Source organism: Marmota monax, unplaced genomic scaffold, assembly GCF_021218885.2.
Source record: "Marmota monax isolate L192 unplaced genomic scaffold, Marmota_monax_Labrador192_F-V1.1 WCK01_AAM20220418_F8-fsc00004, whole genome shotgun sequence".
NCBI classification, from domain to species: domain Eukaryota; kingdom Metazoa; phylum Chordata; class Mammalia; order Rodentia; family Sciuridae; genus Marmota; species Marmota monax.
In genome coordinates this window covers 29,493,147-29,520,490 of record NW_026692881.1, presented here as the reverse complement: position 1 = coordinate 29,520,490, position 27,344 = coordinate 29,493,147, and the positions used below count along the sequence as shown (strand labels likewise).

Genomic DNA, 27,344 nt, shown 5'->3' with positions numbered 1-27,344 from the left:
GACAAGGGCTGGTAACAATGTTGGAAATAGGGAACTACTAGTAGATATATGATGATTCCTTAAAAAATTAAAATTAAAACTACCACATGATCCATCAATCCCACCTACTAGTATATATCTGAAAGATATGAAACCAGTGTGTTGAAGAAATATCTAAACCTAAGCATCTATGGACAGATGAGTACAAACCTGAATGTGGATGAAATCCCATAAAAATTCCATATTTATGGTGTATATGTGTATCTGTATGAACACATATGCACAATGTATATATACATACACACACACACACACACACACACACATATATATATATATACACACACACACTCTCACACACAAACATACACAGAAATATTAGCCTTTAAAAAGAAGGAAATTCTGTCTTTCACAGCAACATGGATAAACCTGGAAGATACTATATAAAGTAACTATACCAGTTCCAGAAAGACAAATATTTCATATCACCTACATGTAGAATAGAGGAAAACTTCACATACTAAAATAGAAAATAGACTAGTGTTTCTACTTGCTTGTGGTTGTGAGTGGGAATGAGGAGACAATGATCAGAGGAAACAAATTTTCAACTGTAAGATGAACAGTTTCTATAGATCTAATGTACTCCCTGATGCCTACAGTTAATAACAATGTATTACATACTGGAAATTTGCTACGAGATCTTAAGTCTTCTTACCATACACATACACAAAAGGCTAACTATATGAGGTGATTGATAAGTTAATTAGCTTGATTTGAGGAATTAGTACACAAGGTACACTTACATCAAAATACCATATTGTTCACTCTAAATAAGTAAAAAATATTTGTAAAGTATACCCACAGAAGTTGATACAGATTCTTAAAAAGAAACTATCAGAAATTATATTATAATATATAACTGACCTTAATAGAGGGATGGCTTAGAAAAAAAGAGGAACTGGGGGGGGGGGGGGAAACTGACATACTTTATTGCATTATCATTTATAACTCATTTGAACAAAAATAAAATAAATGAAAGCAAAAGACAAAAAAACACTTGTAATATGATATTTTCTACAAACTATGGTCAAAGGTTAATGTGTTAAAGATATAAAACACTAATACTAACGAGGCAGAGAACATAAACAATAAATTAAAACACCCCCCAAAAAAGAATTTCAAGTAATAACAAATTGTGGTCAAGTTATACTTCAATTAGTAATCTGAGAAATAAGAACAAAAGGGAAAATACTAAGTTTAAGACAAGATTGATAATTAAAAATTACATTAAAATTTAGAATTTATTTTTGTCAAAACACACCATATTAGGAAAAAATGTTAAAATATAATCTGATGAATTGATATCCATCATGTAATAAGAATTAAAACAATAAGAAAAAAAGAGCCACAGAAAATGTGCAAAAGTTTTGAACAATAACTTCATTAAAAGTAGTCCAAATAGTCAATGAGTGTAATACTTTCTGAAAACCACATTGTTCAATAAAAATTAAAAATTTAGGCTTATTCTGTACTAAACACATAATAAAATGTGTAAAATGAAAAAGATGGGTAGCACTAACCATTGATGATAATATTTGGAGAGATTAGAACTCTCAATCAAAAACAAAGGTAATCCAAATTGGAACAACCATTGTGGCAAAATTTTAGGCAGTTTCCACTAACACTAACAACATGACTACCCTATCCTCTGCATACTCAGCAGTTAGCTTCCTAAGTAAATATCCAAGGAAAATGAGTGTATTTTCCCACCAAAAGAGATGAACACGTTTTTATAGCAATTTATCAAAAGAGTCAAAAACTAAAAACAACCTAAATTCTCAATATTTGTGTACAAAGTATATTTCATTCTTATTGTAGACACATTTTTTAAAACTAGAATTCCATACCTATAACATGAATGATTTCACATATATAATAGTGAAAGTAATAAACCTTCTTTCTAGCACAGTACATACTATATGGTACCATTCATGTGAAGTTCAAAATCAGACAAAAGTCATACATGGTTGTAAGGACAATGGTAGTTACGGGAGGGACAATGACCCACAATGAATGTGTGAGGGAAGCTTCTGGGATACCTGAGTCGTACATATCTTGATTATGTGGGGTAAGTAAAAAGTTCATCAAGCTCTATGGTAAGAGGTACATGCTTTATTATATTCCCCAGGACATATTATAATATTATTATATTCCTCAGGACTGATGATATAATTTAAACGAATGTTTTTATAATAAACATTAAAAATATAAAAGTGAAATGAGATAGTCCTTAAAACATAAACATAATAAATAATGTAAATTTCACATTCTACTATATGTTATGACACATTCTACTTTGCTGTTATAACAAGTCAAGAATATTGGAGGGACTGGGATTGTGGCTCAGTGGCAGAGGGCTTATCTTGCAAGTATGAGGCACTGGGTTCCATCTTCAGCACCATATACAAATAAATAAATAAACAAAGGTATTGTGTTCGTCTACAAATATATATAATTATATATATATATATATATATATGTATATATGTGTGTGTGTGTGTGTGTGTGTGTGTGTGTATATATATATATATATATATATATATTAAGGAATATTGGAAAGAACATGTGGAATCTGATTATTCTAAATTAAAAACACCATTCCAGTTTTCTCACAAATAAGATAAAATGGAAAAAACATGAAAGGCCTATTCTCTTTGTGTTTTCACAAAGCTATTTGAATTATTTTTAACACTAGGTTGTTAAACTTGACAAGGGAATACTCTGAGGACTACTCTACAGAGCTTTAAGATGAGAACCTGTCAGTATTCAATATTAAATACTAAAAAAAAGAAAAGAAAAAGGTGAAAAAAATGAAGTATGGAAAAATTGGTACATTTCTAAGATTAATTGTGTTGACATTTATTGATTTTCAATTACAGATTTAGGCTTTTAATGTTCAAAAAATCTAAGAATCTTCCTAGAATTCTAAAATTATAGCTTATGTGCTAATAGTTTATAGAACTCCTTTATCTAAATGTTTTACTAAAATTTGAAATCCAACAAAACTGAAGACTTGATCCTTTGCACCTCAGATATTCCCAGGAAGATATTTAAAATCAGAATAACTCATTCTTCTTAGGAGATAAAAAAGGTCAAGTAACATAAAATTAATTTTTAAAACTGTCTATTATAATATTATTATTTTATGTATAATAATTGCTTGATTGTTAAGGCCTTTAAATAAATATTACATGCTTTATTATATTCCTCAGCACTAATGTAATATTATTCTGTTCCTCAAAATACTATAATAATAATAATAGGAATTAGGCTCTACATATGTTGGCTGTCCCAATTATTTTCCATGTTGTATATTCACATATTGTATATTGGAAGGGTATATTCAAATTTCATTATAAAAATTCTAGTTTGGTCTATAAAGAGATTATAAGTATATTCTAAAAGAAAACCCAATCTACAAAGTTAATTTCTAACCATTAAATATTTATGTATATTGTAAAGTAAATACATAATTTAAAGTATAATTGCATGATCAAAACTAAACTATGGAAAAATTAAAATTAAAACAATCATATCAATTTTCATTACTACTCAGTAATCTCTATAGATGAGTCTTTCTTTCCTTCAATCATAAACTGAATAACCTAAGTGAAATCTGATCGATATTTGTGTATGAATCCTAGAAAATAAATTATACATCCTCAATGTTGTTAAGTTTTTGAAAGATTTCATGGAAATATTTCTGATATTATTCTATCAATATCTAAGTCAATCACTAATAATTTAGAAAAACAATTCTCAAACTAATTCCCATAATTAAATTTACTGGATAGTAATTTACACTAATTTCTGAACATTTAAGTTTCCTTTATTTAGGTGATACATCAAATTTACAGAAAGAATGTTTCCCATAAATGTGTGATTTTAAAAAACATAAACATAATAAATAATGTAAATTTCACATTCTACTATATATAGATGATCACATAGAAATTAGCACAAGTGAAACATGAAAGTACTTCTAGTCACAGGAAATAAGCTGTCTATTATTAACATAAAAGAGGAAATAATGATCTGTAAATCTTTAAAAGATTTTACAACCTAACAGTCTATAATCAATCAATCTTAAAGAAATAAATGAACGGGCAAACTCCAATATCAACATTTCTTTCATGAAAGCACAGAGTAGGAGCACAAGCCTTGACTATTTTAGACAGAAACAACATTCAAATGTTACCTAGAAATAAACTGGAACCTGTCAATAGCCTAGCTCTAACCATAATAAAAGTGAAACACATGAAACACAGTACAGATGAAGAAATCAATTATGAGTGGTTGTGGGTCTTAAAGAAGTAACTACCAATACTGATCACCTTAAATCTTTAATGAAAGATTAAATTATGTTTAGTAGGCTATAGCAAAAATAAATTACTAAAAACAGCTAATAATTTCAAGTGGAATTGTACAAACAAGGAATCTAACCTCAGTTAACTTAATTAATCAGAAAACCAAAACATCACAGATGTTTTCAGTTCTCTTGCATTCATTCAAAATTATAGTATATTCTTTGGTTGGTTCAACATTTGTATGAGTATTTTTATGGAGGCATTCATCATCACAGACCATCTTTTATATACTTTAGTATTGTTCAAGTCAGTAATATATCTTCATTTTGGACAAAAAGAGTACACTTTTGTAATGAAAATATTCAGTAATCATTGGAAACAAATACTCTTTAACACTTACCTGTATTTTAATGGGCCAGGAAAAGTTGCTGACATATACATAGAATGTAATGTTAGGATTGCTTCTGAAGTTAAATTTTTCATAGGAAAAACTATCTCTGTATTCCTTTATATTAGTCTTGGAAACTATAGGAGTCTCTTCCCCAGATATTGTTCCAGCTAAAACATAAATAACAAATTTATATAAGTCATATTAGGAAACAGGAATCTTTATTAATTTATATACATACAATACATTTAATTTTATAATTGCTCTTATAAAAAGACTATCAATATACATTCATACTTTTAATTTTGAATGACAAAGTAGAAAAGTCTAAAATAAATTTAATGGGAATAGATTTAGTATCAATATTACTTTTGCTCTATATGTGTAATATGAATTGTGATGCATTCTACTGTCATACATAACAAATTTGAATTTTTAAAAAATGGTCTCCACCTTAAAAAAAATTACTTTAAAAAATGGCACATACTGAGGCAAGAGGATCAAGAGTTTAAAGTCAGCCTCAGCAACTTAGCAAGGATTTCTAAGCAACTCACTGAGATCCTGTCTCTAAATAAAATACAAAAAAGGACTGGGGATGTGGTTCAGTGGTTAAGTGCCCCTGAGTTCATAACATAAAAGAGGAAACAATGATCTGTAAATCTTTAAAAGATTTTACAACCTAACAATCTATAATCAATCAATCTTAAAGAAATAAAAAAATACTACCACTAATTAAATGCTATGTAGTAGACTGACTTCAAAATTTTATATTCTTTTCTAATAATAAATTGCATCCTATAAGTATAATCTTTATTTTTCAATTTGAAACCAGAACCTCAGAAAGATTAAAGCAGTAGCCCAAAATGTATTAGCTACTACCAGCAAATTCTTCTTTGGAATTCAGGCATATATGGCTCCAGAAACTGAGCATCTTCTACTAACTACTACTTCACAGAGATTTCCAAACAAATTGGACCATATTTTCACATGTCTCAATCCAATTAAAAAATGGGGAAAAAATCAATTTATTTGACTTACCACAAATTGAATATCACTAATTTAAATATATTGGGAGAAGGCCATAATTTAAAACATGAGCTAAATGCTCAATTAGTTAAACACATATTGGTCACTCAATAAGTATTCACTGAAGTTAACCAAATGTAACAAAGTGTTTCAACCAATCTTAGCAAGAGTTCCACCTTAATAAATATTAGAAGTAATTAGAATTAGTATTCTAAGTAAATGAATTAATTTTCAATTTGGTATTCCAAAATCACCTTAAAATGTATATTCTTGGATTTTTAAAATGTATATTCTTGGATTCATCTCCCACATAAGTAGTGAAAAATGAGCATAAAATTTCACAATTTAACATAGAAGTTTAAACTTTTTCCTAGTTAACACTTTTCAAAAGTCAGAATTTTCAACTGAAAGCCTTACTATGGAAGACATTTTGTGCAGTCTTTTCTTGATTTCCTCTTAGCACTAAAGCTGACAAGGAGTATATTTCTAAGCTTGAAAACAGTAGATTAGTTACTATTTTTATCAGCATACATAGAAGAATTTCATTGTTTTATGTAAATATTAAGGTTAATAACTAAACTTATAGTTTCAATTGTGAACTGAATAACTGAAATCTCAATCTCTTCAGTCATTAATCTATATTAACTAAAATCACAGCATTTTATAACATTGGCATTTAAAAATAATTAAGAACTGTATATTTTTAGCCATGTAATTTTAATTAACTAAGGGTAAAAGGTAACAAAGTAAGTTTGATTCATGTTGCTATTTATTATCTTTATCAATACTCACACAATGACTATAGTATATAATTTTTATTTGATTTAGCTAAGTGAACAGAACTTCAATATAGAAGCTTATCTGAAAGAGAAATAACACAAAATTTTTTTTTACCTGTTGAGCCAACGGACCATGTAATATTGAGATTAAAGTTATTTGATGCATTAATTGAAATATCCAAATTTTTGTTTGACTACCAAGAAAGAAAATATAAAAGTTAAAACATTTAAAGAATAGCAAGATACATATGATTTAGTCTACTAATTTATATTTGTCAATGCTACATTTTTCAAACCATATATTATGTAAATATTCAACTGAATAGGTATAGATGTCATTCATGATTTTTAAATGAAAAAAAGTCTGTAAAAAAAATTCAGAGTAAGATTTAAAGCTCTTCATTTATCTCCTCTACTATGACTTGGACTTTTGAATAAAATGGAGATATAATGACCTCTTTCAAGAATATGTAAATCAATGGATGTGTAACTGATGTGATTCTGCAATTTGTATACGGGGTAAAAATGGGAGTTCATAACCCACTTGAATCAAAGTGTGAAATATGATATATCAAGAACTATGTAATGTTTTGAACAACCAACAATAAAAAAAATTTAAAAAAAAAGAAGGGAGCATGAAAAAAAAAGGCAAGGCTCCAGCCATCATGAAGATAGGTAGGTGTCATCAATAATATTAGATATGGGGAAACAGAATGCCTTCATTTTCTTTCTCTTTTTCTTCAACTTCAGCCAGACAACCAGGGGATTAAGAAGGAGAACTTGCTCATCAATCTCTATCTAGAAAGGGTGGGATTTTTTAAACTATCAATGATATGACTCAAAAATAATCGCTATTTTTATAAAAGCAACACATGTTAGAAACAATGTGTCCCTAGGAAGCGTAAATCCTATTTTCTCTTGAAGCCCTCTTTGTAATTGTTTGTACATTATCATGGGCAGAATTAAATGTGAAAATAACTTGTTGTAAAGGTTATACACAATTTCTAATTGATAAAAAAAACTACAAACCTCTTGTATTTTCAGTTCATCCTCTATAAATTCCAAGTTTAAGTATTATTGAAATAGGTATTACGGACCATGTAATATTGAGATTAAAGTTGTTTGATGCATTAATATATGCCATAACTGAAACCCTATAAAAACCACTTAGGGTTCTTTTTTTCAATGCTGTTCCAAAAGATATAATTCTATGGTTATCCCAGAAAATTATTAAATCCATCATTAAGAATGTGGGTGAGTTCAATAATGTGATTCAAAAACCTACTTAAAAAACTGCTCATATGAAAGACTGACTAGAAGTGGTCAACAGTGGGTTGAAATTAAGTCTGTTGTTAAAATGCAAGAAAATGTATAAAATAACCAAGACATCTGCTGTTTGTTACTATTTTCTTATAGGATAAGTAGGAAACCTTGATCTATAACCCAATATTAATATTAGAGATTATTCCCAGGTGAATATATCCTTAATTAAAGATGACTAACACAAAACGATGTCACAAGCACTCTTGTGACACTTCTCATGATAGTTTAGCATCAGAACATGTGTCTGGGATCTTGGATTCAATTGGCAAGATAGCAAACAATAAAAGTGAAAGCTTGGGGCTGGGGTTGTGGCTCGGCGCTACTGTGCTCACCTAGCACATGCAAGGTCCTGGGTTCTAGTCTCATTACCACATAAAAATAAATAAATAAAGGTATTGTGTCCAATTACAACTAAATATTGTGTCCAATTACAACTAAATAAATAAAGGTATTGTGTCCAACTACATATATATATATATATATATATATATATATGCACACACACAAACACACATATACACATACATGCATAAATATATATATATATATATATATATATATATATATATATATATATATATATATGCATATATATTTTTAAGTGAAAGCTGGGACATCTGAAAGCACTAGGGATGGTAAAGGAACACACTGAAACTGTAGCAATCTGATCATGCATGTATGACATCATGGGTGATATTGGGAGGAATATTACTATTGAGTCAAATATCTCACTGGATTTAAATTTCTTAGATACTCAAAACACCCCACATATTTGCAATTACTATTAACAATCAAGAAATGGTAAAGAACGAAACTCTGATTCTGTTATAGCATGTTTGAATCCTAACAGCACTACATTAAGTAAAATAAGCCAGATACAAGGGGTCAAATACAGCATGATTATCTCATTATGAAATACCTAGGACAAGAAAAGTCAGAGACAGAAAGTACAATAAAGGTACTAGGAGCTGGGGGAGGGAGAATGCAGAATTATTTCACAATAGACACAGACTTTGTATTAGAGACAAATGAGAAGATTCTAGAAATGGATAGTGGCAATGACTGTACATTATAACTATGTTTCTTTTTTTTTTTTAGTCATTGATGGACCTTTATATATTTTATTTTATATGCAGTGCTGAGAATCAAACCCAGTGCCTCACATATGCTAGCCAAGTGCTCTACCAGTGAGCCACAACCCCAGCCCCATTATGATTATATATATACATATATATTTTTTTAATATTTTCTTTTTTAGTTGTAGTTGGACACAATACCTTTATTTTATTTATTTTTATGTGGTGCTGAGGATCGGACCCCAGGGCCTCAAATGTGCTAGATGAGCCCTCTACCGCTGAGCCACATCCCTGGACCTATAATTATATTTAATGCTACAAAACTGCATACCTACAAAGTGAGTGGTTAAAATGGTAAATTAATTTATATATTTACCACAATAAAAAGCAGCCAATGGATTAAAATGGACTTCTAAATACCTACACAATGATAATATACTTGCTGACATTATTAACGTATTTTAATAGAAACACATAGTGCAGACAGGATTGTATTTGAAATAAAATATCTTTAAAATATCTATAAAAACCATTTAAACGTCAAAACCTTAAATGTATTTCCAAGAATTCCTTAAAGCTAGGGAATAGCTAGGTGTGGTGGCTCACACTTGTAATCCCAGCAAGTCAGGAGTGTAAGACCAGAAGATCACCAAGTTCAAGGCCAGCCTCAGAAACTTGGTAAGACCCTAAGCAACTTAGTGAGACCCTGTCTCAAAATAAAAATAAAATGGTCTGGGATATAGCTCAGTGGTAAAGTCCCTCTAGGTTTAATCACTAGTACCAAAAAACAACAACAAAACCCTACGAAATAAGGAGTAACAGAATAAACCTTTTATTGTGGGAAGGCAAGATCCTATTTAACTAGAAAAGGAAACTTTAAGAAATTATATAATTTATCAGTAATTCTAACGACATTTTTTACTGTTTTCATTTCAAATTTATTGTTAGCTGGGTTTATTACATGAATAAGATATTTTTAAACTACATATGTATTTGCTTACATGTATGATTCAAAGACATAACCTCTAAAATATCATGATAAAAGACTATATATATATATATATATAGAGAGAGAGAGAGAGATATAGATATAGATATAGATATTTTGATATTGGTGTTTGCCCAGTGCCTAGAGAAAAATACGTATTTGCCTTATTAAAGGCACTAATCTGAAGGAGGACTTAGTACTTACTAAAGAGAAAAGTTATACAGCACAGGTTCATCTTTATGCATGTTTTAAAGATGGTTTGGTCATTTGTTAGAGTACATTCTTTGCTATTATAAACATCTGACACAACCACTTTATTAAGCTTATTTTGGCTCATATTTTTGAGTTTCCAGTTGGTCCAACCACTTTGGGACAGTGGTAAGGCAGACAGGTTTTAAAGAAAAGGAGCTCAAAATTTTCAGAATATATTTAGATGTTTCACCTCTTGAATACTAATACATAAATATGGATTAATATATAAATAGAAATGTATATGTATAATGTACTCATTTTTAAATTAGTTATTTTTGTTTCCAAAAATTAAAATTCCACAGAAATAAGCTATATGGTTGATATTTCTATTAATTAGGCTTTTTAACTTATAAAATCTCAAAAGGATATTAATATATGTGTTATTTCATGACAAACTTAAACCCTTTCCTTAAACTGATATGTTTATATTAAAATTTATAATTAAATTTTCATACATTTAAACTTCTTAAAGTTGTAATGTTATATCACTGACGAAGTGAGCACTGTACAGCTCAGCAAAACCAGTGGATTTAGAAAAATGACAATGAAAATCTACTACTATAGAATGGTGTAAGGGGAAAAAATATGTTTTAAAAGCATGCTTTGATTTGTAGCTTTCAAATTTGTAGTCTCTTTCAAAAGAGACTACTCTGATATTGACTGCATATTTATGATCATAAATTGTTATAAAAGTAAACATACAAATAATACATAACTTAAAAATAGGAACATTTGCAATAATATGAAATACAAATTTTCTGAACTAAAAAGACACTTAAATTGTATGAAAAGAAAAAATTCATAGGATTAGTTTTTTCTATAATATCCCTAAAATTTGACACTTTTGAGAATGAGGAAAGTCACAATTAAAAATAGAAAAGCTGTATCACTTAATCCCAGTATAATTATATTATAAAGACACCATTTCCTCACCTGTTCTGGGTTTGCTATGAAGTTTATGGCGGTATGGTGGCGATCATCTTCCTGTAACAAGCTGAAGGTGAACTGATAGTCAATCAAAAGGCTGTCTGCAGGGGAAAAAAATAGAGTACTCATATGCACTTTTAAAAAACTGTAAAACTAAAGTTAATGGAAAATATATTATACACTATATTTAAAAATTATCCTCATTAAATACAAGAAGCCTATTGAAGACTAGCAAAATAATTATTACCTTTAACAGTTTCAAAATGATTATTGATGAACACATAAGATTAAAGAAATTCACAGAAAAGACATTTTTAAATCTTTATCTCTAGCAATAAACATCAAAACATACAGTTCATCCTAATTCCTCCGAAATCTATTTGTACAATTAATGTTTATAATTATAAAAAAACAGAACAACAATAATAATTATATTTTTTAATTCTTTTTTGTGATTACAGAAGTACTTTGCAAATACCAGACATTCTAGAAACTGTATAAAAGTAATAAAATAAAATAAAAGCCATCCATAATCTTATACTAAAGAGAAATGAAATTAACCTTTTGGTGCATTTTATTTCAGCTAAAATTCTATAGACATAAAGATAGAACTTTTGTTATCCTACTTTCCTAAAATTTTAATTCATTGAAAACATGAACTCTAATAATTATATTTCATTATATACACTAATTCATTTACTTGTTCATCTTGTGATAATTATTAGCTTTAACAATTTTAAAATGATTATGTGATGAGTACTAAGATTAAAGCAACTCAAAGGAAAGATATTTTTAAATTTTGTCCATACATCATGCTAAAACCAAGATGAAGAATTGAAATGTTATAGGATCTGCAAAGTTTCATGTGCCACACAAGGTGGAGTCCTACTCATAATGTTAAACTGCCAGCATTGTAATAAGTGCTTTAAATTATTTAAATTATTTTATTTTTATTTTAAGTAATGTTTCCTCGAACTCCAGTCATTGTCTAATCAAATTCTTGACCACATATTCAAGTGTGATTTTGTCCTGGACAAAAGGACAGTCAGTGTAGGTAATGAATGACTGAGTCAGGAAGATGCAGGCTGACTTGAAGGAAATAAAATGCTAGTACCTCCAGAGTACATCCCCTTCCTCCAACCTATTGCCAAGGTTACCTGTTCATCATAACCAGGAGTTATTAATATGTATCCCTGGGTGGCTTCATTCCTACCCTTGGATCACTTCACCTTTAGGTCGTGTAGGCAGGATGGGAGAAGGGGGCATGAGAAAGTAAAATCTAAAATCTATAAAAGGGGCAGGACAACACTCTCACTCCCTTGGGCACCAGCTTTGGAACCCCTCCTCTGTAGAGAACTCTTGTGTTTCTGTCTCACTATCTCTCCGGAGGACTGCTTCCCACCCCGCACCAGCCCTCTGTTCTATCCCTTAAATAAAACCTTTTGCTCTTGCTCCAGTGTTTCTCGGGTGTTGATTCTTCAGCACCAGGGGATTTGGGACCCGGATCTTGATTTATTTTCAACACTGGTATCATCTCTGGTTTCAAATGGGCGCTCATCCAGGATCATGACCAAGGTAAGCTCCTTTGCATTCACCCCACATTTTTCTGAGTTGTGTCTTTCTGTCTCTTTCTTTCTTTCTGGAGGACAATAATGTGCACTGCTTGGCTAATTAAATGCAGTTAGTACAAGCCTCAATTCTTCAAGACTCAGGTTACAGGTATCATGGCATAGGTGGCTTCTAAATCACCTATCCTGTAATTCAGGCATGTTGGATTTTGCCAAATGTTTCTCACTATCTTATCCAGGCTCAGAGTGCATTTGGCCTGAGTATACAGTGTCTCTAATCCTAATGTGCCTTTGGATGCATGGAGATGGACAAAGGGTTGGGACAACTGTAAGGATCTGGCCGAGACCACTCCCTGGTGAACCTCAAAGATTTCTCCCCCAACTCCCTCTCTCTGCCGCCCTTATGGGATATCTGTGGTGACTAAAGCAGCACTGATTAAAAGCCCCAAAACACATGTACCTCCAAATGAGCCATACTGAACTCCCCCACAATCACTCCTCCCCAAGCACCCCCCTCCTCTCACTGATCAGACTCTAGCTGCTCAGACTCTAGGGTTGTGATAGGGACAAGAACTGGTTCATAAGGAAATGCCTGCATTCACTTTGTTCGAATATTAAGCCTTTACAAGCCTGTTGGGATTCCCATTGTTGTTTCTGTGCTCCTGTGTGATCTAGGAGCATCTTTGGCTGCAAAAGGGAGACATATTCAATTCACCCCTTAAGTAAACTCCTCTAAGAAAACAGTATTAAGCATATAACAACCACTAGATGTTCTCCATACCCTCTGGGGATTCTTTTATCCCACAAGCCCGAGAAATGCACCCCATTATAGGCTTTTTTTCCATGGGTTATTACATTGGAAGTTTATAGTGGCAGGAGAGTTCAGTCATGCCTCTGAGTCTGAATTTCCAAGGGTCTTTGGCATGGGGCAAATGAAGCCCTTGATATTCTGCCAAGGAGCCAGCAATAGAGTTAGCAGAACCAGGTGGTGAAAGACAGGTTTGCTGTACTGTCAGAAGCTCATAGGGAGATGTCCCTAGTGAAATGGGCAGTTTTCTCTGGCATGGTCACCTGAGTTCTGTTTTCTCATACTCAGATGGGAGCTTCATTCTCAGCCATTATGCCAGGTTCACCAATAGCCTGCATAGTGAAAAAATTGGGATTTTTACTTTGTTCAGAGGGGAACCTTCTCCTCAAAAAGGAGAGGTGGAAACTGCTAGCCAATACAGGCTCTCGGAGCTAGATGCACAAAAAGTGTCTCATTTTCTTCTGCTGCCAGGCCAGTGAAATAACATAATCACAGTTGGAAAAAGTATATCTCATAATTTTGTGCATCCAACCTAGCCTGATTACAAACTGGAGGGATGAAAACAAGTCTCTGGAGGATAAAATATAAGACCAATCCTTAAGAGACTGATTTTACAAAAGAAAAAAAATGGTTAAAATGCCCTATGCATAAAGTTTTGCCTCTCAAGCTTAAAAGAACAGTTTCCCTTACTTCTTAGCTTCTGCCAGATCTCTATCATCAACAAGGCTTACATTTGAAATGTAAATTACAGAGCATACAGAGCTTTCAAGACTTTCAGGGCTTGCAGAGAACTGGCTTGAGACCAAAGCAAGGTCTTGCACTCTACCACCCTGCTTTCTTAATAAGTTCCTCCCTATAAACACTGCAGCACAGGGAGGAAAAATGGAATGACCTCATGTATACAAGTCTTTTAATAATCCTTACCTGAGGACTTCAGGACCCTCACATTCTTTGAATATCTGAACTGACTCTAATCTGAGCCAAAAAAAGTGAACTCTGATCTGATAAAGATGTACTATATGTTCCTTTATTAATTACAGCCATGTCATTTTCTTAGAACATCTGTTTTTTTTTTAAATTCTATATTTTTGAGATCATGGTTTTATGGTGAATTCATACTTGATCCTGCACACCCCAGTTAATATATTTTTATTAGTCTTATTTTATCTAACTAGAGGTTTTTATACTCTGTTTTTGTCCAGAGGCCAATTTTAAGGGTTACCTCTCAAACACATTAGAAAATACTACAGGGACACAGCCACATCAATGTTTATAGCAGCAGCACAATTCACAATAGCTAAACTGTGGAGCCAACCTAGATGCCCTTCAATGGATGAATGGATAAAAAAAAATGTGGCATATATATACACAATGGAATTTTACTCAGCAATAAAAGAAAATAAAATCATGGCATTCACAGGTAAATGGATGGCACTGGAGATGATAGATGCTAAGTTAAGTTAGCCAATCCCCCAAAAAACAAATGCTGAATGTTTTCTCTGATATAAGGAGGCTGACTCATAGTGAGGTAGGGAGAGGGAACGTGGGATGAATAAATGAATTCTAGATAGGGAAGAGGGGAGAAAGGGAGAGGGAGGAGACAGGGGATTAGCAAGAATGGTGGAATGTGATGGACATCATTATCTAAAGTATACGTATGAAGACACTAATTGGGTGTCAACCTACTTTATATACAAATAGAGATATGAAAAATTGTGGTATATATGTGTAATAAGAATTGTAATGCAAAAAAAAAACAAGTACATGTATAAAGACATGAATTGGCATGAACATACTTTATACAAAGATATGAAAAGATGTGCTCTACATGTGTAATAAGAATTGTAATACATTCCACTGTCATGTATTTTTAAAAAATAAAATCAACTAAGAAAAAGAAAAAAGAAATTCTCCTTCACAAAATCCTAAGAAGGACATATACATAGTAATGTTGGGAATAAATCTGATATCCATGGAAGACAAGTGGCCATCTGATTTCATTGTCCACTATTGCTGCCAGACCTTACACTTGGCATTTCCAACTCTACATCATAGGGAGACTATATTTAAGACTATATTTAAGTCATAATGTGAAAGTTCTAATAAGCATTATTTTAATTTCTAACAAGTTATCTAATAGAGGCCTTTTAAAATTTTTTTTAGTTGTTGATAGACACATTATTTTTATTTATTTATTTTTATGTGGTGCTGAGGATCGAACCCAGTACCTCACACGTGTGAGGTAGGCGCTCCACCACTGAGCTACAGCCCCAGCTTCTAATAGAACCTTTAATAAACATCTGTAGCATTGCTTCCTACCAGTGGAGATCTACCAACAAAAAGCTACAATATCTTTTTCCCTCTCTGTTTTATGTATGTGTGGACAGCTGTGTATTGTACTACTGTATCTACATATGTGTTTGTGTCCATATATCATTTACATAGTATCAAAATTGGTGTATGAACACTCATTAATCAAAATTTTTAAAAAAATGGATCCAAATATTTTTTAGTTCATGTGACTTAAAAAAAGGTTCAATTTAAATTAGGTAAACATGAGAGTAAAGATGTGAGTTCTTCTAGGTAGTCATAAAATTAACAGCATATCGGTTTCTACAAAATTTATAGAATGCAATATCTATTGCTTCTAGGATTTGTCTTCAACAAGGAAGAGATAGCTAGTACTGTGAACTACAATTGCCTAATATCTTCTCGGTTTTTACAGTTAAAATGAGTAAATTAGGTTTAACAACAAGGAGATTAATCATAAATGTGTTTGTTAAAGGAGACATCTAATTAATTTGCAAAGTAAAAGTGCTAAAACATCAACTGCTAAATACAAAATCAAGTACTCTTGACTTCTTAAATTCCACAGGTAATATATTTAAACATTATGTGTGTTTTCTCTATGACCACAACTTTATAGCCCAGAAAGTTACACAAAGATGGGTATCATAGTTGTGCCCATAGTTTTCATAAATGGGTAAATGAAAAAAATGTTGATTTTGCTTTGTTTTTATGTCATCTCTAAAAAACAAGGTTATTAAGAGTTAAGATTCGATCAGGTGTAATTATATACAAAGAGTACAAAATGTTTCAGTTGAGTTTCAATTAAAGTACTATGAAAACAAAGTTTTTCTTTATATTAAAGTGGAATAAAGTGTCTAAATTCAGAAATTTCATAAAGATTGCTACAAAATATGAATTTAAAAAGGGGTCAATGATAAACCCAGCCTAATTCCCTCTTAAGATTGGGAGCCATCTCGCCACAAAGGCATTAAAAGCTAATTTCAGCTTTACTATAAATTAATGTGATTTCTAAACTTGCTTGGAATGCCTGCCTGTGCCTTGAACTCACCCATGCCTGGCTTTCCCTGACAACAATCCTCTCTGAAACTTTAGTGGCCCTCATTTCCCTGGCCAGATAAGGACCCCTCTGAAACTCTAATGGTGCCTCATAAACTCCATGCTGAGATCTACTACCTGCCTTTGTGTTATGCTTGTCAAAATTTTGTTATCTGTAAGTTCTCAAGACACCCCCCTTTGTGTAACTTTCTGGGCTATAAAGTTGTGCTCATAGAGAGCTGCGGGGCTGTCTTATGTTCCCGCGGTTTTGGGGAGAGGCAGCCCAGCCTGTCGAAATTATAAGCTTGCTTTAATTTGATTTCAATTGGAATTGGTGGTCTTTTCTTTGTGTCATGGTCTAACAGTCAAAAACTAGGAAACATATATAAGAAGGTTCCAGGCATGGACATATATTTTATGGAAAGCAGAAAGAAAGAGAAATGTTTCTGGATGAAGAAGTTTTGTGTGGTAAAGTAAAAAGCTGTAGAATGTCTACATTATAGGATGTTTGTGGAGGTCACATTTCAAAAAGCTTGTGAGTAACTAAATTAGGTTATATATAATTAGCACAATCAGTTAAGGTTACTTAAGGCTTTTTCCTAAGGTGAAATATTAATGTACTGATATAAACCAAAGTTTAATCCTCTATGGGTTGAAGAAACAAGGATTTCTTAAAACATTAATCTGCTCTTATCTATCAAGATAATTTCTTATCTGTTAAGTTTTATGCTTTAGAGCAACTGGTCTTAAAAGAATTAGGGTTTGCACAAGTCTGGTTAAACAACAACTGTTATTACACTAGAGTATTACACTACATTACAGAGTCTGAATTTTTCAGTAAAAGCTAAACTTGGTTAATATAAGAACTCAGTGTAACCATGGTACTGTTACTGGCTTCTTTGTATCTTAGATGTATTCATATCTTCCAAGTATGCAAATACTTAAAGCATAAGGTTAAGAAGAACATTTTATCAAACTGGTGTTCTTCAAACTAAGATTTAAAGTAAAGATTTGAGATTATAAAAATATTTTCTTGGTTTATAGATATTATATATTTTTACTCTTCTTAATTCCATTGTATATTTTTCATATAAACTTCAATACCATTGTCTGTTAGTGCCTTGCAAAAGTACAACTTTCAATAAATCAACCTAAGTTAATTTGAGATAAAAAACCATCACATAAAGAACAGACAAAATGTAAGGCTGACTTCCAGTACTAATACTGATCCCAATTAAATAGAAGGAGTAACTACTATTCAATTAAATAAAAGGGGAAAGTAACTATAAAGTCATAGACATTAACAGTAATACCTAGTACTCTTACTGGTGAAACTGGCTTGCTGGATGTTTAAGACCAAAACTTGAAGACTAGTTAATAAAGTAAATGGCCAAAAAAAGAAAATAGTCAATTTCTGGCTCTAGCCCTCTGAGGTCAGCTTGAACCTGGGGCAAAAGGGCTTTGCAACTCTGCCACGTGAAACTACCAATCAGGGGCATCAATGAGACCCCTAGAGAATAAAAAGCTAACCTGTGTACATGATGCAAAGAGGAGAGTCATTGAAGAAGGAAATGTCTCAAATGTCTCTAAAGGAAGCCATGTAGTCCAGGAGACTCTGACCCATCCTGACAAATGGCACTGGAGAAGCTAAGAGGTTTCTCTCAAGTTCCCAAGAGTGACCCCCTAAGTAAACTCAGCAGACTCTCAATGATAGGAACAAGGTCAATGTGACCAGTTTGTTCTTAAACACCAAGCAAAACAAGTTAATACCAAAACAGAGCCATACCTCGACATTAAAAAAAAAAAAAAAAGACTTCATTTAATGTAATTTAAGATGTACACTTGTGTTAGTCCCACCAACAGTAAGTAAGCCTGGAGGCTATAAAAGTGGGATTCTTAGACAGGAGTGCTTGATAACCATCAAAACATACCATAACTCTCAGAAGTTTTTTTTTTTTAGTAATTTTAAGGCCTACAAATCTTCCTAACTTCCTACATAGGCAGATTAGATCTGTTTGCTAGAATGATTATCTAGTCCTAAGTAACAGAAATAACAGGATATCTACTAAACACAGAGATTATGCCAATAAAAGTTATTTTACAAAAATCAATGACATTAGATATCTTAACTACATCTTATAGGGGAATCTGTGACATTATAAAAACTAAGTCTTGATTTATATTCCTGATAACTCTGGCCATGTAACTAATATCCTTAAAGATTTACAGTCCCAAATAGAGACCTCGTCCTCATTGGCCTTGACACTGGAACAACTTCTTAGTTCTTACACCTACTGATGAGAAATTACTGGTTTCTATCATCAAAATGATATTCATTGACATATTCCAGAAGGTGCAACATTTATTTTGTGTTAGTCTTATTCCAGCACATATGTCTTTTTGTCTTTTTCATAGAAACACCCACCTCCCAGATGTCTTTACAACTGGTTCTATCCAAACCAGACTTTACTACATGCCTCAACGGACCCAAATATTCCTAAAAGGGAAACCTAAACTGCTTGACCCACATTGCCTCCTCTGAGCCTAAAGCAGCCAAAGCAGTCATCATCTGTTTTCCCTTACAGCAGTAAAGGTCCCATTATCAGAGGGGGATTGACACCAGGGCAAAAAGGATAGTCAATGTATGTGAGGAATGAGTGGGTCAGGAAGATGGGAGGCTGATTCAAAGGAAATAAAATTCTAGTGCCTCCACAGTACTTCCCCCTCCTCCAACCTGATGCCAAGGTTATCTGCCTCTAGGGAACTGTTCCTCCCAACCAGGAATTATAAATGAGTACTCTCCTGCCTGTATCCCTGGGTGGCTTCATTGCCGCCCTTAGATTACTCCACCTTTAGGTCTGCAGGCAGGATGGGAGGATGGGCCATGAGAACAAAAGAAACCTAAAATCTATAAAAGGGACAGGACACCCCCACTCCCTTGGGCATCACCTTTGGAAGCCCTGCTTCACAGAGGAGTCCCTTCCCACCCCCATTTTATCCATTAAATAAAACTTTAGGTATTCAATCTTCAACACCAGGGTAATAAAGACCATATCCTAATTTATTTTCAATATTAATATCATCTCTAGTCTCAATCTCACTGTTTGACCTTTAATATACACTCCTTTCATGTTATGCCCTCAATAAAAACTATGAATATAAAAGTAAATATGGGATTACTATAAGTGAATTACTAAAACTATTAAGGTATTATTCTCTATGTTACTTACTTTTGTACATTTTCTTATATACTTTTTAAGATCAACCAGATATTATTTCTTCTATAATTTACTATAAGGTAACACTCTTTTTAAGAATTATTACCATCTTTATATCTGACATTCAGAGACCTACTTCCAATTTTCAACTGACTGACAAAGAATTGCAAAGAAAAATTCAATGGACCAGTATTATTGCAGGTGTAAGGTCCTTGCTTAGCATCTGGACAGCTATCTTAAGTGATAGCTGCCATGTTTAAGAAAAAGTTCCTCTTTCCCACACAAGGACCTTTCTGAGAAAGGATCACCACTTCCTCATACCAACCCCACCTTTAACCTCCTGCCTTAGGACTCACCCAGTTCTAATCACTAAGCTGCCCGTAAAAGTTGTGAAACCCAAGCCTGTATTGCCCCTCTCCATCTATAGAGAGATTTGCCTTTATTTTTCATCTCTGACAAACTCTCGTGTGTATCTCTGCCTGGTCTCTTTCATTTCTCGTTCATCTGTCTCCCAGTTACTTACTTTCCCTAGAGATACAATAAGACACAAAAATTTCTGTCCTTACACAACTTAAATTCAGTTGAACAAACATCAGAAGTTAATAGTTTAAGTATATAGTACATAACTAAATCTTTTGGAAAATAATAAATCAGGGAAAGAGAAACTACTGTCAGGATAGAAATACACTTAGATTTTTGAGAAAGAACATTTAAAGATAAAAGATTGTAAGAGAATAAACCATGGAGTTTAATAAAGAAAATATATAACTGTTAGAACAAGTACAAAATGCTCAAAGCAAGATCAAGTTTTATGGGGCTGGGGCTCAGTGGTAGAGCACTCACCTAGCATGTGTGAGGCACTGGGTTCCATCCTCAGTACCACATAAAAATAAATGAAATAAACATATTGTGTCCAACTTCAACTAAATATATATATATTAGAAAAAAAAAGATCAAGTATTAACTGTGATTCTCCTAGAGGCTGTGGCAATAATGGAAACAAGAAGTAATGATGGTGGTTAAGGTGGCCAGCAAAGGAAGTCATGGGAGGTATTCAGATACAGGAATGTATTTGGAAGGCTCAGCAAACAGAAATGGCTGAGGAAATGTAAGAAAGGCAAAGTTGGGTTGCTATTGTTGTTTTGACTTTTATTTCTTAAAAAAATCAAGGAAAAACTCACCATTAACCAAAAAGGGGAAGAATAGGTTTTATTGTGGGGCTAACTGGATGAATAATTAGGAGCTTAGTTTTGAAAATGTTAACTTTGATATACTTATTAAATATCCAATGATAGGCTGAGTCAAGATCAGGTGCACAACTAGTAGATAATTTGTAGATCATCACCATTTAAATAAAATTTAAAGCCATTAAGGCAAGAGATCACCTTTGTAGATAGATATGGAACAAAGGATGAGCTCTCAGGGATAACAGTGTTGAATAATTATATCAAAGAAGACTGGAAAGGGGCACCCCAGGAACTAATAGGAACTCCAGAATCAAGAGGAATTCAGAAGTAAATGACATATTTAACGGAAAGAATACTGATCACCTAAGTCAAATGCAGATGAGAGTGGTTGAGAAGTTAGGCTATAATCATAAGAAAAGACAATATCTATTCAGAACAAAGGGAAAATGTTACAAAGAAGAGCAAGCATTTCAAAACTATTTTCAATAATTTACCTGCACATTTTTTTTAAATTGGAACTAAATATTAAGCCATCAGGAGGGGGATATTAACCCTTAGAGAGTACAGACATAAGTGGCTTAGGTCACTTGAGCAGCCTTGAGCAGAGGCTGCACTGCCCCAGACCTAGGAACATTCACCCTAGAACTCCAACCTATGCCATTAACATGTCCCATCAAAATTGTGGCCAGCTATTCAGGAATGATTTCTCTCTTTTCATTTATTCTTTTTAATTACAGTTGAAGGTACTAGACCAGTACAACGAAAACTGCATATGGTAATAATCAATCCTAATGTCATCAGGGTTAAAAATATACTAAAGTCCTAGAACAAATTTAGTAGAACTATTATTCAATTCAAGTGATTACTAAGGACCATTTGGTGAATGTGAATTATTACAAACTGGAGTAAGCAAGCTTAGATTTCTACAAAAATCTTTCCCTTTTAGAAGGGAAAGCTTCTGGAAGGATAGTCTTCCAGAAACCCAATACAGAATTTTCTAATCAATTAAGATATGACGTTTCTCCCCAGAATTTCAGAACTCATGCTGTTATATTTTAGAAGGATTATGAATGACTAATTACCTTTCTTTTAAAATATATAACCTAATGCTGAAAGATACTCTGAATTTATCAACTAAGTAGAATACAGGACATAATACATTAAAGTATGTCTCAAGTTTATAAAAATAAATTATTTTAAAACAACTTGTAATGCTACATTAATGAACAATTCTGTTATGGCTTAAAGAAAAGAAGTCAGGATTAACTGTAAATCAACTCAAATAACTTGGTGAACTATCAATGCATAAGTAGCAGTAGGAATAAGTATAATCAAGGCAGATGAAAGAGCTCTATTTGTGGACTAGGAAAAAAATAACATGATTTATGCTAACTGAAAATATAGTGGGAAAGGAAAAAATTATGAAAGAGGATAATTAGAAGAAGCAATATGGATGGACATTGAGGACACTGAGCTAAGCAAAATAAGCCAGACACAGAAAGACAAACACTGCATGACCCTGCTTTTACAAGGAATCTAAAATAATCAAGTTCACAGATACAGAAAGTAGAATGGTTGTTACCATGGATTGGGGGTGGATAAGGAAACAGAGGATTCTGGCCAAAGGGTACAAAGCTTCAGTTATACAAAATGATTACTCTCTGGAGATCTACTATACAGTATAGTACCACAGTTAACAACACTTTATTGTATACTCCAAAATTTTTTAAGAAAGTAGGTCCAGCAGTAAGTGCTAATAGAAAGTAGGCAAATAAATAAATAAATAGATAGATAGATAAATGAGGCAGGAGGAAACTTATAGAGATGAATAGATATATTTATGGCCTTAATTCTTATGATGGTTTCATGGATATATCTTTACTTGCAAATTCACCAAGTTTTACACATTTACTGAGTACAGTCTTTCTATGTAGAGAATAACACAACGTTGTATTATATAATCAATGTCATAGGGAAATGCAATCTTATATAAGACATAGGGACTTATATCTCACATCAAACATGAAAATTAATTTCAGTTAAAGACTTAAAAGTTAACTTTTATAGCTTTTAGAAAAAAAATGAGAGCATCTTTTATGACCTGAAGAAAGTTCTCACCATACAATTCATTAATGATTAATAAAATATAAAAACTCTGCAAAAGTCATTTTGAATTAAGTTTAAAAACCAAGTCACAGATTTAGAGTATGTTTAATACATATAATAAATGAAGGGTTAGTATCTACAATGTTTTAAACAAAACTCCTACAAATCAACAAGAAAAATACTTTCAGTATTAAAAAAATCTAGCTACAATAAAAAAGCAAAGAATACGAATAACTATTCATCAATCACAAAAACAGAAAAAACACAAAATGAAAACATATTCTATTAATATGAGAAGTACCTATGGAAAGAGTACACACAGTGTGAATGGATGCAGAACAACACATCAGGCAAACACTCGTGGAAAGGGTGTCATTATACTCATATCATTCAAAGTAGACTTTAAAATAGGAAATGCATTATTAGAGCATTAGCATAATTCATCAACATAACAAATTGGTGATATTAATTTAAAAACAGCTATAAAATTTAAACACATAAAATCTTTAATAGTTTTTGTTTTACAATAGAGGTTTTATATTAAACCGAAAATGTAAGCAAATTCAATTCCAGATAGCAAAAACAACCAAAATCACCCCTACCAAAATCAAAATCATAGAAATAAACTAAATGTGACCTTAATTAAGAAAACTATAAAGTCTACTTCAGGTCATAAAAGAAGATTTAACTCTGAATGATGAATACATTGCTAAGAAACATTTAAATTCTAGGATCTCTCTCTCTCTCTCTCTCTCTCTCTCTCTCTCTCTCTCTCTCTCTCTCTCCCACCCCACATATGCATACATAAATTCTTCTCAGATTAATGTTTTAAATTAATAAAACTCCAATCAGTAATCCATTCAACAGAGAGCTGAAGAAATCAAAGTGCATGTTTTCCCATGGAGTTTGCATTCTATGTTAAGAAACAGAAAGGTAGAAAAAACTTTAAAATTAAATAACACATTTTAAGTGAATGAAATATTATGAAGATACTTAGCAAGTAATCGTATGAAATAGGTTTTGCAAATTATTGCCCACAGGCCAAGTCTGGACCACAGCCTGTTTTCATAAGTAAAGCTGACTTGAATGGTCACACACAATCATTTGCATATTGTCTATAGTTGTTTTTTGACCATATTTGAGAGTTGAGTAGGCCTAACAGAGATCATCTGGCATATCATGGCTAAAATATATATTGTTTGGCCCTTTATAGTTATGTAAATGTTATGAAGTGGGGGATGATTTAGATAAGGTACACAAAAGAAAATAATGTGAAGTGAAAAATCAGAAAAACACCAGTGGAAAAAGTTCCCAATAAAGGAACAGCAAGGTCAAATATGAGGACGAGATTGCCCTGTTAGAGGAAAAAAAAAATTTTAAATAAAAAAAAATATATATTTTCTCATCATTAATCAAAACACTTAATGATTTTAAGCATTGAAATGATTTATATAGAAATGTTTAAAATGATTTTTTGAATTGTAAGAGAAAAGGCCATACAGCAGGTAAGACAAAGTACTGGGATTTGAAGTGGAGCAAAATATATTCCATGCATGTAAAATTATGTCAAAATGAACCCCAAGATGATGTATAACTACAATGTACTGATAAAAGCCTAAAAAGAGAAACTGTATATATAAGGAGGCTACCTCAGAAAGTACCAGTCATATAATAATTACTCAATAAATGAAAACTTTTTTATCATTACAAAAACAAAACAAAGAAAGGAGGTAAGAGTCATATCATAGGGCTGGGGTTGTAGCTCAGTGGTAAAGCCCTTGCCTTGAAAGTGTGAGAAATAAAGTAAATGTGACCTTAAAGTGTGAGGAAATGGGTTCGATCTTCAGCCTCACATAAAAATAAATAAATTAATTAAAAAATTAATATTATAGAAAACCTTTGGATAGTCTTAAGCTGGGATGAGAGGATCTAATTTTAAGTTTCTAAATGTCACTCTAATGGCAGAGTGGAGAATAATCTGTAAGGATTCAAAACTAAAAAATGGGTAAACTACTCAGGAGGCTTCATAAAATGTCCAGACCCAAAGTGGGGGAGCTTCTGACAGGGTAAGAGGAGTAAGAAGGAGAAAAATCTATGCCTTTGACATGTATTTTAGGTAAAGCCAGTAAGATCACTAAAAGTCCGTGGGTGAAAAGGAGGGAAGACATTAGGGAGAGCAACCAGAATCAAAGGAGACTCCTAGACTTTGGACACAGCAATTGAGACTTCTGGTACATTGGCTGAAATAGGAATATTTGCATGAAGAATTAGATTTTGGAAAGAGAAAAAGAACCAAGAGTTCTGTTTTAAATATGTTAAATATGACTTTCTAATGGAATATCTAAATGGTGGTATTAAACAGGAAATCACAGAAAGAAATTTATAGCTAAGAAAAGTGATCAATCCTAGAAGATATGGAACATCAGCACTATATATGGTATTTAAAACCATAGGATTTGATGAGATTTTCAGGAACAGTTTAGAGAGAGAAAAGAAGGCTCAATATTCTAATGTCACTCTAGTGGCAGACTGGAAAATAATCTGTAAGGATTCAAAACTAAACTAACCCTGAACACTATGGCATTTAAAGATCAGGGGAAAAGCAAACCAAAGTAGACTCAAAGGGGACAGTCAGTGACAGAGTAGGAAAAATTGGAAAGCATAATATGAAAGGCAAGGAAAAAAAGTTTCAAAGGTTGTAAAGAAGCACAAATGCTGCTTTACAAAAGCAATCTGTGTGGAGTCATTGGGAGTGAAGAGAAAAGGGGTGGCAAGATTTGTTGACATGTTTGAACAACTTTTTAAAGTTTTGTTCTGAAAAACAGAAATAGTGCAACAACTGGAGGGATACAAAAGAAATACAGAAATTTTGTCTTTAACTGGGAGTTTGTAGAATATATATACATATGCTGAGTGAAATTATCCAGTAGAGTCAGAGCAACTGCTGATAAAAAAAAAAAAATGGGGAGGGGAGAGAGCAAAGACTCTTTAGAATGAAAGGAATAGGATATAGAGAAAAAAACAAATTGAGCACTGGCTTTTGTTAGAAACACAGTCATTCTTTCCTTGATAAAGGAGTAAAGGCAGAGAAACAGGTACAGATGCAAGAAATCTTATGTATTGGGGTAGCAAGAAAGTGAGGACATTCCCAAATGTTTGGTTATATTTTCTCAGTGAAATACTAGATAAAATCATCAGATGGTACAGATGAAGTTTTGAGAATAGAGACAAAGTTTGAAAATAGTTGTTTGGAGATCATAGATGCTCCTCAACGTATGTGGGGTTACGTTCTGATGTATTTAATGCACCTAACTTACTGAATATCACAGCTCAGCAGCACAATACACTGTATAGTATTGGTTGTTTAGCCTCAAGATCCCATGGCTGGGGAGCTGCAGCTCATTGCCCAGCATCTTGAGAGAGTACCACACTGATACTATATGGCTAGGTGAGAAAATGATCAAAGTTCAAAATACAGTTTCTAATGAATATATATGTTTTTGTACCATGGTAGTAGGAATTTAGCACAGGACACTTAACCAATGAGCCACATCTCCAGTCCTTCTTATTTTTTGAGACAGGGCCTTGCTGAATTGCTGAGGCTGCCCTCAAACTTGTGATCCTCCTGTCTCAGGAGGAATTACAGGTATGTACCACCATGCCCGGCCCCAAAAACATCTTAAGTTGAACTTATAAAAGGTTGAGGCCCATCTGTATTTAAAATAAATAATTAGGAAAATGCAAAAGAATTACCAGGTAGTTTTGTATTTCCATTTGATAAATGCAAACTTCAAGACCAATTAATTAGCACAACTGTATGATTTCATTTTTATCCTCAGAATTGTGAAGGTGAAAAAGCTCAGACACCGACCAGTGAAAGGTTAGGTTTAACCAGTATTTGAGTATTGCTACACAAGCAGAACGAATAAAGGGGAGCAACAAAAGAATAGGAAATGCTAGCTATGAATTCCACAAAACCTAAACTGGTTAAGGATATAAGAAAGAAT

At 32.5% G+C, this 27,344-nt stretch overlaps 1 protein-coding gene across 3 annotated transcripts in view; it reads right to left on the bottom strand.

The window, feature by feature from the left end:
• Positions 1 to 27,344, bottom strand: part of Atrnl1 (attractin like 1) — a 725,103-nt gene that overhangs the window by 436,327 nt on the left and 261,432 nt on the right. For 2 of the 3 annotated variants that reach the window (XM_058581325.1, XM_046450211.2), the window contains 3 exons: positions 11,112 to 11,206; positions 6,655 to 6,733; positions 4,747 to 4,904 (listed from right to left, as the gene is read on the bottom strand). In XM_058581325.1, the coding sequence (XP_058437308.1) occupies positions 4,747 to 4,904; positions 6,655 to 6,733; positions 11,112 to 11,206 (332 nt within the window). Of the gene's footprint in view, positions 1 to 4,746; positions 4,905 to 6,654; positions 6,734 to 11,111; positions 11,207 to 27,344 lie in introns of those variants that run through there. The other variant, XR_009227328.1, reaches the window with a different exon arrangement.